The sequence below is a fragment of the Eschrichtius robustus genome, chromosome 6 (assembly GCF_028021215.1).
Source record: "Eschrichtius robustus isolate mEscRob2 chromosome 6, mEscRob2.pri, whole genome shotgun sequence".
Classification (NCBI taxonomy): Eukaryota; Metazoa; Chordata; class Mammalia; order Artiodactyla; family Eschrichtiidae; genus Eschrichtius; species Eschrichtius robustus.
Window position 1 is genome coordinate 100,964,437 of NC_090829.1, and position 17,956 is coordinate 100,982,392.

The window sequence follows — 17,956 nt, forward strand, 5'->3', positions numbered from 1 at the left end:
CAAGAGACCCACTTCAGACCTAGAGACACATACAGACTGAAAGTGAGGGGATGGAAAAAGATATTCCATGCAAATGGAAATCAAAAGAAAGCTGGAGTAGCAATTCTCATATCAGACAAAATAGACTTTAAAATAAAGACTATTACAAGAGACAAAGAAGGACACTATATAATGATCAAGGGATTGATCCAAGAGGAAGCTATAACAATTGTAAATATTTATGCACCCAACATAGGAGCACCTCAATACATAAGGCAAATACTAACAGCCATAAAAGGGGAAATCGACAGCAACACAATCATAGTAGGGGACTTTAACACCCCACTTTCACCAATGGACAGATCATCCAAAATGAAAATAAATAAGGAAACACAAGCTTTAAATGATACATTAAACAAGATGGACTTAATTGATATTTATAGGACATTCTACCCAAAAACAACAGAATACACATTTTTCTCAAGTGCTCATGGAACATTCTCCAGGATAGATCATATCTTGGGTCACAAATCAAGCCTTGGTAAATTTAAGAAAATTGAAATTGTATCAAGTATCTTTTCCGACCACAATGCTATGAGACTAGATATCAATTACAGGAAAAGATCTGTAAAAAATACAAACACATGGAGGCTACACAATACACTACTTAATAACGAAGTGATTACTGAAGTAATCAAAGGGGAAATCAAAAAATACCTAGAAACAAATGACAATGGAGATACGACGACCCAAAACCTATGGGACGCAGCAAAAGCAGTGCTAAGAGGGAAGTTTATAGCAATACAAGCCTACCTCAAGAAACAGGAAACATCTCGAATAAACAACCTAACCTTGCACCTGAAGCAATTAGAGAAAGAAGAACAAAAAAACCCCAAAGCCAGCAGAAGGAAAGAAATTATAAAGATCAGGTCAGAAATAAATGAAAAAGAAATGAAGGAAACAATAGCAAAAATCAATGAAACTAAAAGCTGGTTCTTTGAGAAGATAAACAAAATTGATAAACCATTAGCCAGACTCATCAAGAGAAAAAGGGAGAAGACTCAAATCAATAGAATTAGAAATGAAAAAGGAGAAGTAACCACTGACACTGCAGAAATACAAAAGATCATGAGAGATTACTACAAGCAACTCTATGCCAATAAAATGGACAACCTGGAAGAAATGGACAGATTCTTAGAAATGCACAAACTGCCGAGACTGAACCAGGAAGAAATAGAAAATATGAACAGACCAATCACAAGCACTGAAATTGAAACTGTGATTAAAAACCTTCCAACAAACAAAAGCCCAGGACCAGATGGCTTCACAGGTGAATTCTATCAAACATTTAGAGACGAGCTAACACCTATCCTTCTCAAACTCTTCCAAAATATTGCAGAGGGAGGAACACTCCCAAACTCATTCTACGAGGCCACCATCACCCTGATACCAAAACCAGACAAAGATGTCACAAAGAAAGAAAACTACAGGCCAATATCACTGATGAACATAGATGCAAAAATCCTCAACAAAATACTAGCAAACAGAATCCAACAGCACATTAAAAGGATCATACACCATGATCAAGTGGGGTTTATCCCAGGAATGCAAGGATTCTTCAATATACGCAAATCAATCAATGTGATACACCATATTAACAAATTGAAGGAGAAAAACCATATGATCATCTCAATAGATGCAGAGAAAGCTTTCGACAAAATTCAACATCCATTTATGATAAAAGCCCTGCAGAAAGTAGGCATAGAGGGAACTTTCCTCAACATAATAAAGGCCATATATGACAAACCCACAGCCAACATTGTCCTCAATGGTGAAAAACTGAAACCATTTCCACTAAGATCAGGAACAAGACAAGGTTGCCCACTCTCACCACTATTATTCAACATAGTTTTGGAAGTGCTAGCCACAGCAATCAGAGAAGACAAAGAAATAAAAGGAATCCAAATCGGAAAAGAAGAAGTAAAGCTGTCACTATTTGCAGATGACATGATACTATACATAGAGAATCCTAAAGATGCTACCAGAAAACTCCTAGAGCTAATCAATGAATTTGGTAAAGTAGCAGGATACAAAATTAATGCACAGAAATCTCTTGCATTTCTATACACTAATGATGAAAAATCTGAAAGTGAAATTAAGAAAACACTCCCATTTACCATTGCAACAAAAAGAATAAAATATCTAGGAATAAACCTACCTAAGGAGACAAAAGACCTGTATGCAGAAAATTATAAGACACTGATGAAAGAAATTAAAGATGATACAAATAGATGGAGAGATATACCATGTTCCTGGATTGGAAGAATCAACATTGTGAAAATGACTCTACTACCCAAAGCAATCTACAGATTCAATGCAGTCCCTATCAAACTACCACTGGCATTTTTCACAGAACTAGAACAAAAAATTTCACAATTTGTATGGAAACACAAAAGACCCCGAATAGCCAAAGCAATCTTGAGAACGAAAAATGGAGCTGGGGGAATCAGGCTCCCTGACTTCAGACTATATTACAAAGCTTCAGTAATCAAGACAGTTTGGTACTGGCACAAAAACAGAAATATAGATCAATGGAACAGGATAGAAAGCCCAGAGATAAACCCACACACATATGGTCACCTTATCTTTGATAAAGGTGGCAAGAATATACAGTGGAGAAAAGACAGCCTCTTCAATAAGTGGTGCTGGGAAAATTGGACAGGTACATGTAAAAGTATGAAATTAGAACACTCCCTGACACCATGCACAAAAATAAACTCAAAATGGATTAAAGACCTAAGTGTAAGGGCAGACACTATCAAACTCTTAGAGGAAAACATAGGCAGAACACTCTATGACATACATCACAGCAAGATTCTTTTTGACCCAGCTCCCAGAGAAATGGAAATAAGAACACAAATAAACAAATGGGACCTAATGAAACTTAAAAGCTTTTGCACAGCAAAGGAAACCATAAACAAGACCAAAAGACAACCATCAGAATGGGAGAAAATATTTGCAAATGAAGCAACTGACAAAGGATTAATCTCCAAGATTTACAAGCAGCTCATGCAGCTCAATAACAAAAAAACCAACAACCCAATCCAAAAATGGGCAGAAGACCTAAATAAACATTTCTCCAAAGAAGATATACAGATGGCCTACAGACACATGAAAGAATGCTCAACATCATTAATCATTAGAGAAATGCAAATCAAAACTACAATGAGATATCATCTCACACCGGTCAGAATGGCCATCATCAAAAAATCTAGAAACAATAAATGCTGGAGAGGGTGTGGAGGAAAGGGAACCCTCTTGCACTGTTGGTGGGAATGTAAATTGATACAGCCACTATGGAGAACAGTATGGAGGTTCCTGAAAAAACTACAAATAGAACTACCATACGACCCAGCAATCCCAATACTGGGCATATACCCTGAGAAAACCATAGGTCAAAAAGAGTCATGTACCAAAATGTTCATTGCAGCTCTATTTACAATAGCCAGGACATGGAAGCAACCTAAATGTCCATCGACAGATGAATGGATAAAGAAGATGTGGCACATATATACAATGGAATATTACTCAGCCATAAAAAGAAATGAAATGGAGGTATTTGTAATGAGGTGGATGGAGTTAGAGTCTGTCATACAGAGTGAAGTAAGTCAGAAAGAGAAAAACAAATACAGTATGCTAACACATATATACGGAATCTAAGGAAAAAAAAAAAAAAAGCCATGAAGAACCTAGTGGCAAGACGGGAATAAAGACACAGACCTACTAGAGAATGGACTTGAGGATATGGGGAGGGGGTGGGGTGAGATGTGACAGGGTAAGAGAGTGTCATGGACATATATACACTACCAAATGTAAAATAGATAACTAGTGGGAAGCAGCCGCATAGCACAGGGAGATCAGCTCGGTGCTTTTTGACCACCTAGAGGGGTGGGATGGGGAGGGTGGGAGGGAGGGAGATGCAAGAGGGAAGAGAAATGGGAACATATTGTATATGTATAACTGATTCACTTTGTTATAAAGCAGAAGCTAACACACCATTGTAAGGCAATTATACTTCAATAAAGATGTTTAAAAAAAAAAAAAAAATAAAATCCAGATGACCATTCAACCTATTTTCAGTAAGTACCGTGCTTTGAATTACTATATTATGAGCAATTGTGGGGTTTCCATCCATGCTATATCTCCACTGTGAACAATAATAAGCACTTGTAAAATAAGAAATAAAGGCTGAAAATATGCTTCTAGTGTCTTCTCTGTAATGTTCCTCTGTAACCTATCTGTTTTATGTGGGAATCAGTCCCAGAGTGGTCACTCTGACCACTTCTTTGCACAGTCTAGGAAATGAAGTTGGTGTGTTCACAGAAAAATCCCACTAGCTCTTCTGAGAACTACTAGAGGTTCTCAGTTAAGTTTCACTTAATTGTAAAATATAACTAGAAGGTTCTTTGCAGTTTAATGGTAAATGTCATGATGACAACACAAAAGGGAAAAAAATACAATGGTCTGTGCAGTTAACTAAAACACCACATCTTACTAATAACACATAGAAATATTTTTCAGATGTACATTTAGTACTTTGAACCAAAGAAATACTATGTCTCTTTATGTATGGACAAGCAGGCTACTCTTAGGTCCACTATGACATACAGAAGAGAAAAAAAAAACAGAAATAACTGGAATTAAAAGGGTTGTGTAGAAGAAATTAAATTTATAGCCACAAGACTACAGCTAGAATTTATAATCTCTTGTTATTCACCCTTGTTCAGGGCAGGGAGATTCCTAATTGAAATCATCCTCAATTGTCTTGTTCAAAAACGGAAATTTTTTGGCCTGACCTTCAAGGGTCCTGTAATAAGAAGGACCTATAGAACTTGGTTTCATTCACATTCACATTTTGTTGCTCTCTGTGGGTCACTGTGCTTCAATCCATTCCTGTGTCTAGTAGACAATATAACCTTAGGAAAAATGATATATCTTAATTTATGATAGCTATTGTGATGAATAACAAATAGAACTTTGATTACAAAACATTAATAGAATACCAGTATATATAATACTAAATATGAGTATTAAAAGTTGTAAAAACACGCCATGAATAAATGGAGCTATATATGGAGTATATAGCATGATTCTTGAATGATATATGCCATGAAGATTTATTTTTAGTTATTGACAGTAAGGTCTAAAATTTGTCCCAAACTTCAAATGTGCTTCTATTACTAGATCTGACAGAAATTTGTTGCCATAAATTAAAATTATTTTCTAGAAATGTCATGTATGTTGATGTAAGCACTTTATTTAAATAAATCCTTTATAAAAATGTAATTGAAGTAAATGGAGCAAGGTATTGGATACTTACTGTATTGTTTTTTCTGATAGCAGAAATAAATGGAAACAAGAGGAAGAAAGGCAGTGATATAACAAAAATAAAATGTAAAAAAGGAAAGAAAACGTGAATGGAAGGGAAGCAAAGGCTGAAGATGCACAGTATTTTGTGATGTACCTTGAAGCCAGTCTACACCTTCTTGCAATCCTTCTCCTTTTATGGCATCACTAGCACTGTAATAAAATCCGTAAAAAAAATCCATTTCATTACATCATAAAACTACAAGAGTAAATAATTACAATTTTGCCATATAGCAAATTAATATATTCTACTAGCATATCTGAGCAAAACTGGCTAAGCACTGAAACTGAATATATGTAGGATATAAAAGTCTAAGTGTTCAGGAGCAAGACATGAGAAAATTATTCATAGTTTATATGGACATTTGGAAAAGTGTATCACTAAAAAGTTACTATTCTAGGAATATTACTCAGACTGGCATTAACGAAACATACACTTTGAGTTATTGTCGCAGTAGCGGCAAAGTGTTATAGAATACACCACCCTACCAGCCCCAATGATTCAACAGCATTTATTTATTAAAAATGCTATACTTAGATTGTAATTTAGCCATAGGATGGAGTGACTTTATTTGACATGAAGTTTGATATTTAAAAGGCATAAACCTGTTAATTGTAACTTTGGTAAACTGGTAGAATAAAAAAATTCCAGGAGATTTCAACAATAGTTTTTTATTTATTGGCTTCAAAAACCTGGATAGGTTGTTTAACTCTCCTGCCTTCAGTTTCTGCCTCTGTAAAATGGGGGAATATGACCATTGGCCTCAGGTGATTATTGTAAGAATTAAATATTTGAGATATGGATATAAAACACTGAACACAGGGTCTTTTCATTGTCTTTCCATTCTTGAGAGTAAACCTAAATCCTTACTGTGACATTATTTTATAAATAATAAAAAGTTATATAAACTAAAATAATAAAATGCAGAAGATTTTTAGGGTATCAAATAATCCTTTTCAAAGACTCAGACTAATAGCTTCTCATAACATTTTACTGATATAGTTATTTCCTTTCAAAACATAATCGTATAATAACAATTAGTATACATAATTAGATTTTCTGAATGATTAGGGTTCCTTTTAGTGTGCTGAAGCATGATTTTAAAATGTACTCAATTACCTTAAAGCTGTTAATTGGATTCTAATCAAAACAGAAATTACTTCCAAGGAATTACTTGTTAGACTAAGAATATGACTTATCATAGAATTATTTTAAAATAGGAAGACAGAAACAAACAGCATAAGATACACAATTATTCAAAGCAAACTATGGATTACCTATATTAATGGCAAAACATCAGTAACTGAAATACTTATATCAAGTAAGATCAATGTATTGATTTTATCACAAACTTCTAGTCCCAAACAAGAGTATAGTAACATGAAGAAATCCTTCCCCTTTGGTGGAGGTGCCACTACCCTACTAAAAACCCTGCATCTTTTCCTAATAATTCCCAAATGTTTAAATTCTACCTTTCCTTTCAAATATATCATAAGACTTGTAACTGGAATAAAAGCCAAAGTCTTTACCATTTCCTACAAGGCCCTATGTGACATGGCCCCTGGTTATTTCTCAGTGGCCTCATCTACAAGTTCCCCCTAGATCTCTCTGTTCCAGCCAGCATGGACTTCTTGCTGTTCCTAGAAAACACCGGGCACATTCTCATCCAAGAGCCTTTTCACTTGCTGGCCTCTCTATCTGGAAAGTTATTTCTCTAAACCTTTGTGTGAATTGCTCCCTGACTTCAATTAGATCTCAGAGAGGGACCACATCCATTATTCTTTCTCTTACTATTCTACTTCATTTTTTTTCATCCTCCCAACTGACATTTTATACATCTATTTACCTGTTTTATTATCTGTCTCCCTCACAAGATAGTTAAAAAGCAAATACGTACATACACCACACCAGGGACTTAGTCAAAGAACACACTAGAAGAACAATAACACAATCAGACCTGAAAATCAGAGTTGACTATATGTTTAGTACACTGGTCAAAAATAAACCAAAAAATTTTTCCTTTAATTTTCCAGACTATACTTCTCTATGAGCTCTTTACTGACCAAATTTACTTGTACCTAAGACAAGAGAGATGCAATATTTTATCTCTGCGTCACTGAGTGCTACTTTCTTTCTCTAAAATTAATGGATAAATGTATTTTTAATTTCATACATGCTTTAAAAACATTGCAAAAGATAAAAACAAACTTAACAAGTGAAACACTAATTGGAACTTAGTGAGATGTCCAGTTTGGATTAAGAAGAAGTCAAAATTTTAGACAAATTCAAAAGAAAAACTTGGTATTCTTCTATAAGTTGTGTAATATAGAAACTGGCAATATGTTATAAGTCCATATCCTTTTAGCATCAGGTATTACTTTTTCTCTCACTAAAAAGTATTCAGATGTCACAATAAATCTGTTAAAATTCAATTACTAATTATTTTAAGTAGAAAGAGATTTTTCCATTTTTAAAATTAATTTCTACTTCGAAATTAAGAGGACTGCATCTTTTACTAATTAGACCCATGTTTTGAATGTTGTACTTTCTATCAAAGCAATCACAACACTTAATGCAAAAATTAAAAATTATTCTACTTCAGATGTTATCAATTTAAGTATGATATACAAAAATACAAAGGTTCTATTTTAAGATATTTCTCTACCCTAAGTCCCTCCTTTCTTCACCAACCAAATACCACAAACCCTCAAATTCCAACTCAAGAATCATTTAGTAAAAACTGACTTTTCCTCTGATTTCCAAAGTAAGGAGGCTTTTACTTGAGATATGCAGCCTTGGGTACAGAAAAGTTTCAAGGGCTTTCTCAAGCTCTTCTCTTTTCAGCACCAAAGTTAACTCTTAAAGTTCTTCTCTGAGCTCTACCACTTCCTTGTTTTGTGTTCAGCCTTTCTCTATAGATATCTTCTTATAAAAAGGGGAAAAATGGCAAGAGAAGGATATCTTCCAGCACGGAGAGGTAAGCAGGTGGATGGAAGGAAGGTTAATTTAACATAAGGTAGTGGTAGGCTTTAAAATACTAATATATAACTTCTGGTTATCCTTGTTAGAATATTTTGGTAGAAAGGCACACTGGAGTTAAATATATTAGTAAGAAATTGCTTTCCAAATAAACAATGTATAATAATTTCAGACACTAATTATTTAAGAGTTCAACCTTATTAGTATGTCCAAATAAGATTAATTTTTGCATTTCTATTTATTCATATCAACAAATACTTATTGTGTATCTACTAAGTAGCAGGTACCATTACTATTCTGGGGGTTACAGAGTAAACAAAATCAATGAAATCCCAGCTCCCATGGTACTAATGCACTAGTGTAGGAAGACAGACTATAAAACAAAAAGGAAAAGAAGAAGGGGTCATATGGCAATACAAAAGTAAAGCAAAGTAAGGAAAAAACAAGAGACGGGGGTAACGTATAGTGATGTTTCAGAGTTATTAAGAGAGGTCTCTTTCCTGAAGGAAGTGAAATAACAAGCAGGAAAATTATTTTAAAGAATGATTCTGACAAAGGGAGTAACAAGTACCAACACCTTGAGGTGGGACTGTGGTTGGCTGATTCAATGTGCAGAAGGAAATCAGTGTGGCTGAAGTTGGGTGAGTAAGTGGGTTAAGTTGTTCTTTTAAAGAGTAGTTTTTATTTGTCTAGCCCTGAAAAGATTTGAAAAGGTTTTAACAGTAATATATTAATGAATACCTGCAAGCCACGATTCTATAAAACAAAATCTTTACCTTACATCCTACCACTTATAAAGTGAGCTTGGAAAAAAACCTAAAAGTTTGGAGATTTTTTTTCAGAATGATAAAATGAAAAGTAAATATAAAACTTTACCAAATATGCCATGGTTTATCTTTGATGTTCTCTAAACACAGCAATTGAGACACTTTTACAGATGTCACTGCATCTCTAAGATCCATTTTGTTCGCAAAGAATAAGATTGGTATTCGGCGGTGCTTAATATCTAAAAGAGAAAATAAGACTATCATCACATTTCCAGCTTTTTGGGTTACTTTCTCCCTAATCCTTAAAACTGTAATCCACTGAAATTGTTTTCCAATCACTTCTTCCCATATCACACATACATAAACATTTAAAGACATATACTGTGAAGCATGTAGTTGAGTGACAGGAGAATTTTAAAAATACCTTTTCCTAAGATTATCTGCCCTCTGGTTGGAACTGTAAACCAAAGATGGATGAGGTGGGAGTGGGGGACTCATTAAACAGTTACTGAACAGCACCTAGAAAAGGGTCAAACATTTTGGGTTTCATTTTTACTGTCAACAAAAAGGAGGCCAACTTCAAACAGAAGTAGAAGGAGTATAAAATGGATCCTGGTTTTATATTTTAGTTGCAGCATTATAAGTAACCTAGATACTTTAACAAGATGTTTTTACCTTGTTACAATTTTGGGAGCATTTTTTTTACTTTTGAATGCATAATACATTTAAACAGTTCAAAATTCAGAAGAGACAAAATTGTACGCAGCAAAAGAATCTCCTCCCTCCCACCTTTGTCCTAGTCTATACACCTGTCCTCCCTAGAAGAGGCAACCCATATCATCATCTGTTTCTTGGCATCTTTTCATGAATATTTTACATATTTGCAAACAATTATTATATATTATTCTTACAGCAGACTATTCTCACTATTTTACACCTTCTGCTTTTCACTTAATTTCATAGCTTGGAGATTGTCCCATATCAGTACATACAGAGCAGTTTCATTATTTTAACAGTTGTGAATGTCCTGTCTTTCAGTACTACGTACCACAATTTATTTATCTAGTACCCAACTGAGATATATTTGTGTTGTTGCCAATATTTACAACTATAAGCAATGTTATAATGAATAGACTTGTACATACAAAAATTTGTACAGGGGCCAGAACATCTATAGGGTAAATTTGAGAAGTGGAATTGCTGGGTCAAAGGATATGTAAATTTCTATTTTTAAAAAGTCTCCAGTTTCTTCCATTGCTGTAATAGTGTAATTTTTGTATTTAAATATTTAGTCCAGCTGGAATTTATCCTGGAGCAGAGAATTTCAGAGTAGATAAAAAAGTAAGATATGAAGTTTACAAGAAGCACACTTTGAACATAAGGACACAAACAAGTTGAAAGTAAAAGGCTTGCAAAACATATTATGCGTATGCTTAAGTGTAAGAAAGCTGGCATGGCTACACCAACATCAGACAAAGTAGTATTCAAGACAAAGGGTACTAGCAAAGAAAAAGAAAGGCATTTAAAAATTATAAAAAGGTGAATCAATCAAGAAAACAGAACAATTTTAAGTGTGTATCTAATAGACAAGCTTCCAAATACATAAAGCAAAATTTGAGAGTATTAAAGGGAAAATCAAATAAATTCACAATCATAGTGGACACTTCAACACCCCTCTTTTAGAAATTGACAGACAAGTAGACAAAAAAAAATCAATAAGATTGTGGGAGATGTGTGATTGTTTTCCACAGGACTGAATGAGGAAGCAACTTTGGGTGGCGTCTGTGGGAGGAAAAGGCTCCCTGTCCACACCCCCTGACATCTGATGCCTGGCTGTGCTGCTCCCTGTCCCAGATGATTATCTTAAACCGCAGCACAGAGCCTTCATTTCCCGGACTGTCCCCAGGCAGTTTATTCTCTACACTCTCAGGTGCAAAATGGAGTTCACTTCCTCTCATGGGCACACCAAAATCACAACTGTTTGCAGAATAGCCATCAATGAAAAAGACCAGAACATATCAGAAAGGATATTCTACAACTAAATATATAAAGAAGGGATCACAATGCGATGGGTAGGAGGGGTGGAGTCGAGATATAGTCAAATCCCATACCCCTGGGTAGGCGAGCCACAAATGAGTGAATAATTATAACTGCAGAGGTTCTCCCAAAGGAGGGACAGATCTGAGCCCCATGCTAGGCACCTGAGCCCAGGGGTCCTGCACTGGGAAGATGAATCCCCAGAGCATTTGTCTTTGAAGGCCAGCAGGGCTCACTTTTGGGAGACCCAGAGAACTGGGGGAAATAGAGACTTCACTCTTAAAGGGTACACACAAACTCTCATGGGCTTCAGGACTCTGGGAAGAAGCAGTAATTTGATAGGAACCTGGGTCAGACCTACTTGCTGATCTTGGAGAGGTAAAGCTCACCCTGGGGACAAAGACACTGGAGGCAGCCATTTTGGGGAACTTGTTGTACCACGTGGACACTGGTGCCAGTAGCTCATTTTGGAATCCTTCTCTAGCTTATCCCAGCCTTGCCCTGGCCAGACCCTGCTCTGGGACTGGCTGGGCCCTGGCCCTGCCCACTAGCAGGTGAACACAAGCTTCAAGACACCCTGGGCCCCATACCCAACTGTCAGGAACCGGCCCCCACCCCCGCCCAGTGACTCAACACCTGCTCTGGGACCCCTGGGCCCTGCAACCAGAACCCAGGGCTTGGCTCTGCCTGCCAGTAGGCCAGCACTAGCTCCAGGACGTGGCTTCAGCCACCAGTGGGCAGGCAACAGCCCCAGGGTCTCCTGGACCCTGACTCCACCCACCAGTAAACCAGCTGTAGCCCTAGGGCCTCTTGAGTTTATGCAGTCAGCTACCTTGAGAGCTGATCCTGCCAACCAGTGGCCATCAGCCTCCACACAAAGCAGGACCTGGCAACCAATGAACCAGGAGCCAACCAGGCCTACCAAACTACCCACACAGTTAGCCCAACACAACAGAAGGACCCATACAGCCTCATAGAGGGGGAACCCCTAGAGCATATAGCTCTGGTGACAAGAGAGGAGTGTACTGTTGAGATGCATAAGACATCTCTTACAAAAGGCCACTTCTTCAAGGTTGGTGAATATAACCAACCTATCAGATACACAAAAATTAAAACAGAAAGTTAGGGAAAATGAAGTGACAGAACAACATGTTCCAAACAAAAGAACAAAATAAAACTCCAAAAGAAGAACTAAGTGAAGTGGAGCAAGGAAGTCTACTTGAGAAGGAGCTTAGGGTAGTGATCATAAAGGTGATCAAAGAACTCAGGAGAAGAATGGATGCACAGAGAGAGAAATTAGAAGTTTTTAACGAAGAGTTAGAAAATATAAAGAACAACCAGAGATGAAGAATACAATAACTGAAATGAAAAATACACTAGAAGGACTCAATGGTAGACTAAATGATACAGAGGAACAGATCAGTGACCTGGAAGATAGAGTAGTGGAAACTACCGATGTGGAACAGAAAAAAGAAAACAGAATGAAAAAACATGAGAACAGTTTAAGAGACCTCTGTGACAACATCAAGCACACTAATATTTGCATTATGGGGGTACCAGGAAAAGAAGAGATAGAGAAAAGGCCTGAGAACATATTTGAAGGCATAATAGCTGAAAAACTTCCCTAACCTGGGAAAGGAAACAGACATCCAAGTCCAGGAAATACAAAGTTCCATACATGACTAACTCAAAGAGGAACACACCAAGACATTGTAATTAAAATGGCAAAAATTAAAGTAAAGAGAGAATATTAAAAGCAGCAAGAGAAAAGCAATAAGTAACATACAGCAGAAGTCCCATAGGGCTATCAGCTGACTTTTCAGCAGAAACTCTGAAGGCTAGAAAGGAGTGGCAGGATATATTTAAAGTGATAAAGCAAAAGACCTACAACCAAGAATATTCCACCCTGTAAAGTTCTCATTCAGATCTGATGGAGAGATCAAAAGTTTCACAAACAAGCAAAAGCTAAAAGAGTTCAGCACCACCAAAACAGCTTTACAAGAAATATTAAAGGAACTTCCCCAAGTGAACAAGAAAAAGACACAATGAGAAAGATGAAAAGCATGAACGGAAAAAGCTCATCAGTAAAGGCAAATGTATAACAAAGATAAGAAACCATCTATGCACAAAGGTAGTAGAAGGTTAAAAGACAAAAGTAGTAAAATCATCTATATCCTCAATAAGCAGTTAAGGGATACACAAAACAATTATTTGCAAAATATGATATCAACAACAGTAATCATGAGGGGAGGAGAGTACAAATGCAGGCTTGTTAAAATGCATTTGAAAGTAAGATATCAGCAACTTAAAACAAACATACATATATGCATATACATACATACATATATATACCTCATGATAACCACAACCCAAAAATCTATAATAGATATACACACAAAAAAAGAAAAGGAGTCTAAATATAACACTAAAGAGAGTCATCAAATCACAAGAGAAGAGAACAAAAGAAGAAAGGAACAAAAAAGAGATATGAAAATAACCTAAAACAATGAATAAAATGGCAATAAGAACATATATATATCAATAATTACTTGAAATGCAAATGACTTAAGTGCTCCACTCAAAAGACATAGAATGGCTGAATGGATACAAAAAGAAGACCTGTACATATGCTGCCTACAAGAGACTTACTTCAGATCTAAAGACACACACAGGCTGAAAGTGAGGGAATGGAAAAAGGTATTCCATACAAAAATGGAAATCAAAAGAAAGCAAGGAAAGCAATATTTATATCAGACAAAATAGACTTCAAAATGAAGACTGTTATAAGAGACAAAGAAGGACATTACATAATGATAAAGGAATCAATCCAAGGAGATATAACAATTGTAAATATATATGCACCCGACATAGAAGCACTTAAATACATAAAGCAAATATTGACAGATGTAAATATAGAAATTGAAAGTAACACAATAATAGTAGCGGTCTTTAACTGCCCCTTCCATCAATGGACAGATCATTCAGAAAGAAAGTCAATACGGAAACACTAACCTTAAAAGACACATTAGATCAATGGACTTAATATATATATACATGACATTCCATCCGAAAGCAGGAGAATACACATTCTTTTCAAGTACACATGAAACATTCTCCAGGATAAATCACATGTTAGGCCTCAGTAAATTTATGAAAACTTAAATCATATCTAGCATATTTTCCAACTACAATGTTATGAGACTAGAAATCATTACAAGAAAAAAAAATTGCAAAAAACAGAAACACATGGAGGCTAAACAATATGCTACCAACCAACTGATGGATCACTGAAGGGATCAAAGAGGAAATCAAAAAATACCTGGAGACAAATGAAAATGAAAACACAAGGATCCAAAATCTATGTGACACAACAAAAGCAGTTCTAACAGGTAAGTTTATATTGATACAAGCTTACCTCAGGAAACAAGAAAAATCTCAAATAAACAACCTAACCTACCACCTAAAAGGATTACAAAAAGAAGAACAAAGCTGAAAGTTAGCAGAAGGAAGGAAATAGTAAAGATCAGAGCAGACATAAATGAAATAGAGACTAAAAAGGCAATAGAAAAGATCAATGAAACTAAAAGTTAGTTCTTTGAAAGATAAACAAAATTGATACACCTTTAGCCAGACTCATTAAGAAAGAAATGAAGAGGACCCAAATCAATACAATAAGGAATGAAAAAGAAGTTAAAACCAACACCATAGAAATACAAAGGATCATAAGAGACTACTTTGAGCAACTATATGCCAATAAAATGGATAAAAACTGGAAAAACTGGACAAATTTCTAGAAATGTACAGTCTCCCAAGACTGAGCCAAGAAGAAATAGAAAATATGAACAGACCAATTACCAGTAATAAAATTGAGTCAGTAGTAAAAAAAAACCATCCCAACAAATATAAGTCTAGCACCAGGTGGCTTCACAGGTGAACTTTATCAAATATTTAGAGATGAATTAACACCTATCTTTCTCAAACTATTCCAAAATGTGCAGAGGAAGGAACGCTTCCAAACTCATTCTATGAGGTTAGCACCACCCTAATAACAAAATCAGACAAAGATATCACACACACATGCACACACGCACACACACACACAAAATTACAGGCCAGTATCACTGATGAACATACATGCAAAAATCCTCAACAAAATATTAGCAAACCAATGCAACAATACATCAAAAGAATCATGATCAAGTGGAATTCAACCCAGGGATGAAAGGATTTTTCAATACCAACAAATCAATCATTGTGATACACCACATTAACAAGTTCAAGAATAAAAACCATATGATCATCTCAATAGATGCAGAAAAAGCTTTGAAAGAAATTCAATATTCATTAATGATTACAAAACTCTCTAGAGAGTGGGTACAGAGGGAACATACCTCAACATAATAAAGGCCACATATGACAAGTACACAGCTAACATCATACTCGATGGTGAAAAGCTGACAGCATTTCCTCTAAGATCAAGAACAAGACAAGGATGCCCACTCTCACCACTTTCATACAAAACAGTTTTGGAAGTCCTAGCCAACAGTAGTCAGACAAGAAAAAGAAATAAAAGGAATCCAAATTGGAAAGGAAGAAGTAAAACTATCACAAGGATCTGTTTGCAGATGGCATGATCCTATACATAGAAAATCCCAAAGATGCACCCCCAAAACTACTAGAGCTCTTGAGTGAATTCAGTAAATTTTCAGGATACAAAATTAATATAAAGAAATCTGTTGCATTTCTATACACTAACAATGAACTATCAGAAAGAGAAAATAAGGAAACAATTCCATTTACAACTGCATCAAAAAGAATAAAATACCTATGAATAAACCTACCAAAGGAGGTAAAAGACCTGTACTCAGAAAACTATAACATGCTGATGAAAGAAACTGAAGATAACATAAACAGGTGGAAAGATACACTGTATTCATGGATTGCAAGAATTAATATTGTTAAAGTGACCATACTACCCAAGACAAAATACAGATTCAGTGCAATCCCTGTCAAAATACCAATGGCATTTTTCACAGAACTAGAACAAATAATTTAAAAATTTGTATGGAAACACAGAAGACCCTGAATAGTCAAAACAATCTTGGGAAAGAAGAACAGAACTGGAGGAGTCATGATCCCTGATTTCAGACTATACTGCAAAGCTACAGTAATCAGAACAGTATAGTACTGGCAAAAAACCAGACACGTGGATCAGTGGAAGGATCCACTGATCCCTGTGATACACCACATTAGGATAGAGAGCCCAGAAATAAACACATGCACTTATGGTCATTTAATCTAAAACACAGGAGGCAAGAATATACAACAGAGAAAAGACAGTCTCTTCAATAAGTGGTTCTGGGAAAACTGGACAGCTACATGTAAAAGAATGAAATTAGAACATTCTCTAACACTATATCTAAAAATAAACTCAAAATTGATTAAAGCCTACCTGAAACCATAAAACTCTTAGAAGAGAAAACAGGCAGAACACTCTTTGACATAAATCGTAGCAATATTTTTTTTGGATCTGTCTCCTAAATCAAAGGAAATAAAAGCAAAATAAACAAGTGGGACCTCATTAAAGTTGAGCTTTTGCACAACAAAGGAAACCACTGACAAAAATGAAAAGACAACCTACTGAATGGCAGAACTTATTTGCAAATGATACGACCAATAGGGGTTAATATCCAAACTATATGAACAGCTCATACAACTCAACATCAAAATAACAAACAACCCAATTAAAAAATGGTCAGAAGATTGAACAGACATTTTTCCAAAGAAGATATACAGCTCACCAACAGGCACATGAAAAGATGCTCAACATCGTTAATCATCTGAGAAATGCAAATTAAAATTGCAATGAGATATCACCTCACACCTGTCAGAATGGCTATCATCAAAAAGAACACAAATAACAAATGTTGGTGTGGATGTAGAGAAAAGGGAACCTTTGTACACTGCCGATTGGAATGTAAATTGGTGCAGCCACTATGGAAAACAGTATGGAGGTTTTTCAGAAAACTAAAAATAGAACTGTCATATGAGTCAACAATTCCACTCTTGGGTATTTATCAAAAAAAAACCCCAAACACTAATTCGAAATGATACATGCACCTTAGTGTTCATAGTTGCCAAGATATGAAAGCAACCTATGTGCCCATCAGCAGATGAATGGATAAAGAAGATGTGGTACGTATATACAATGGCATACTACTCAGCCATGAAAAAGAATTAAATATCGTCATTTGCAACATGGATGGACTTGAAGGGTATTATGCTGAGTGAAATAAGTCAGACAGAGAAAGGCAAATACTTTATGATATCACTTATATGTGGAATCTAAAAAATACGACAAGCTAGTGAATATAACATAAAAGGAACAGACTCGCAGACATAGGGCGCAAACTAATGGTCACCACTCAGGAGAGGGAAGGGTGGAGGAGCAAGGTAGGGGTAGGGGATTAAGAGGTTCAAACTACTATGTATAAAATAAATGAGCTACAAGAATACATTGTACAACACAGGGAATATAGCCAATATTTTATATTAACTATAAATGGAACATAACTTTTAAAAATTGTGAATCACTATGTTGTACACCTGAAACTTATATTTTATTAACATATCAACTATACCTCAATAAAGAAAGGATGTGGAAGATGTGAATAACACTATCAACTGACATTTATTGAACTCTTCACCCAAGAACAGCAAGATAAACATTCTACGTAATTGCAGATGGAACATTCACCACACTCAA

The 17,956-nt window shown here is 35.6% G+C and overlaps 1 protein-coding gene across 4 annotated transcripts in view; it reads right to left on the minus strand.

The window, feature by feature from the left end:
- The window catches only part of ARL6 (ARL6 interacting reticulophagy regulator 1), an 81,112-nt gene that overhangs the window by 37,884 nt on the left and 25,272 nt on the right, over positions 1–17,956 (minus strand). For 3 of the 4 annotated variants that reach the window (XM_068545594.1, XM_068545591.1, XM_068545592.1), the window contains exons 6-7: positions 9,263–9,392; positions 5,504–5,559 (exon numbers count right to left, since the gene is read on the minus strand). In XM_068545594.1, the coding sequence (XP_068401695.1) occupies positions 5,504–5,559; positions 9,263–9,392 (186 nt within the window). Of the gene's footprint in view, positions 1–4,693; positions 4,956–5,503; positions 5,560–9,262; positions 9,393–17,956 lie in introns of those variants that run through there. The other variant, XM_068545593.1, reaches the window with a different exon arrangement.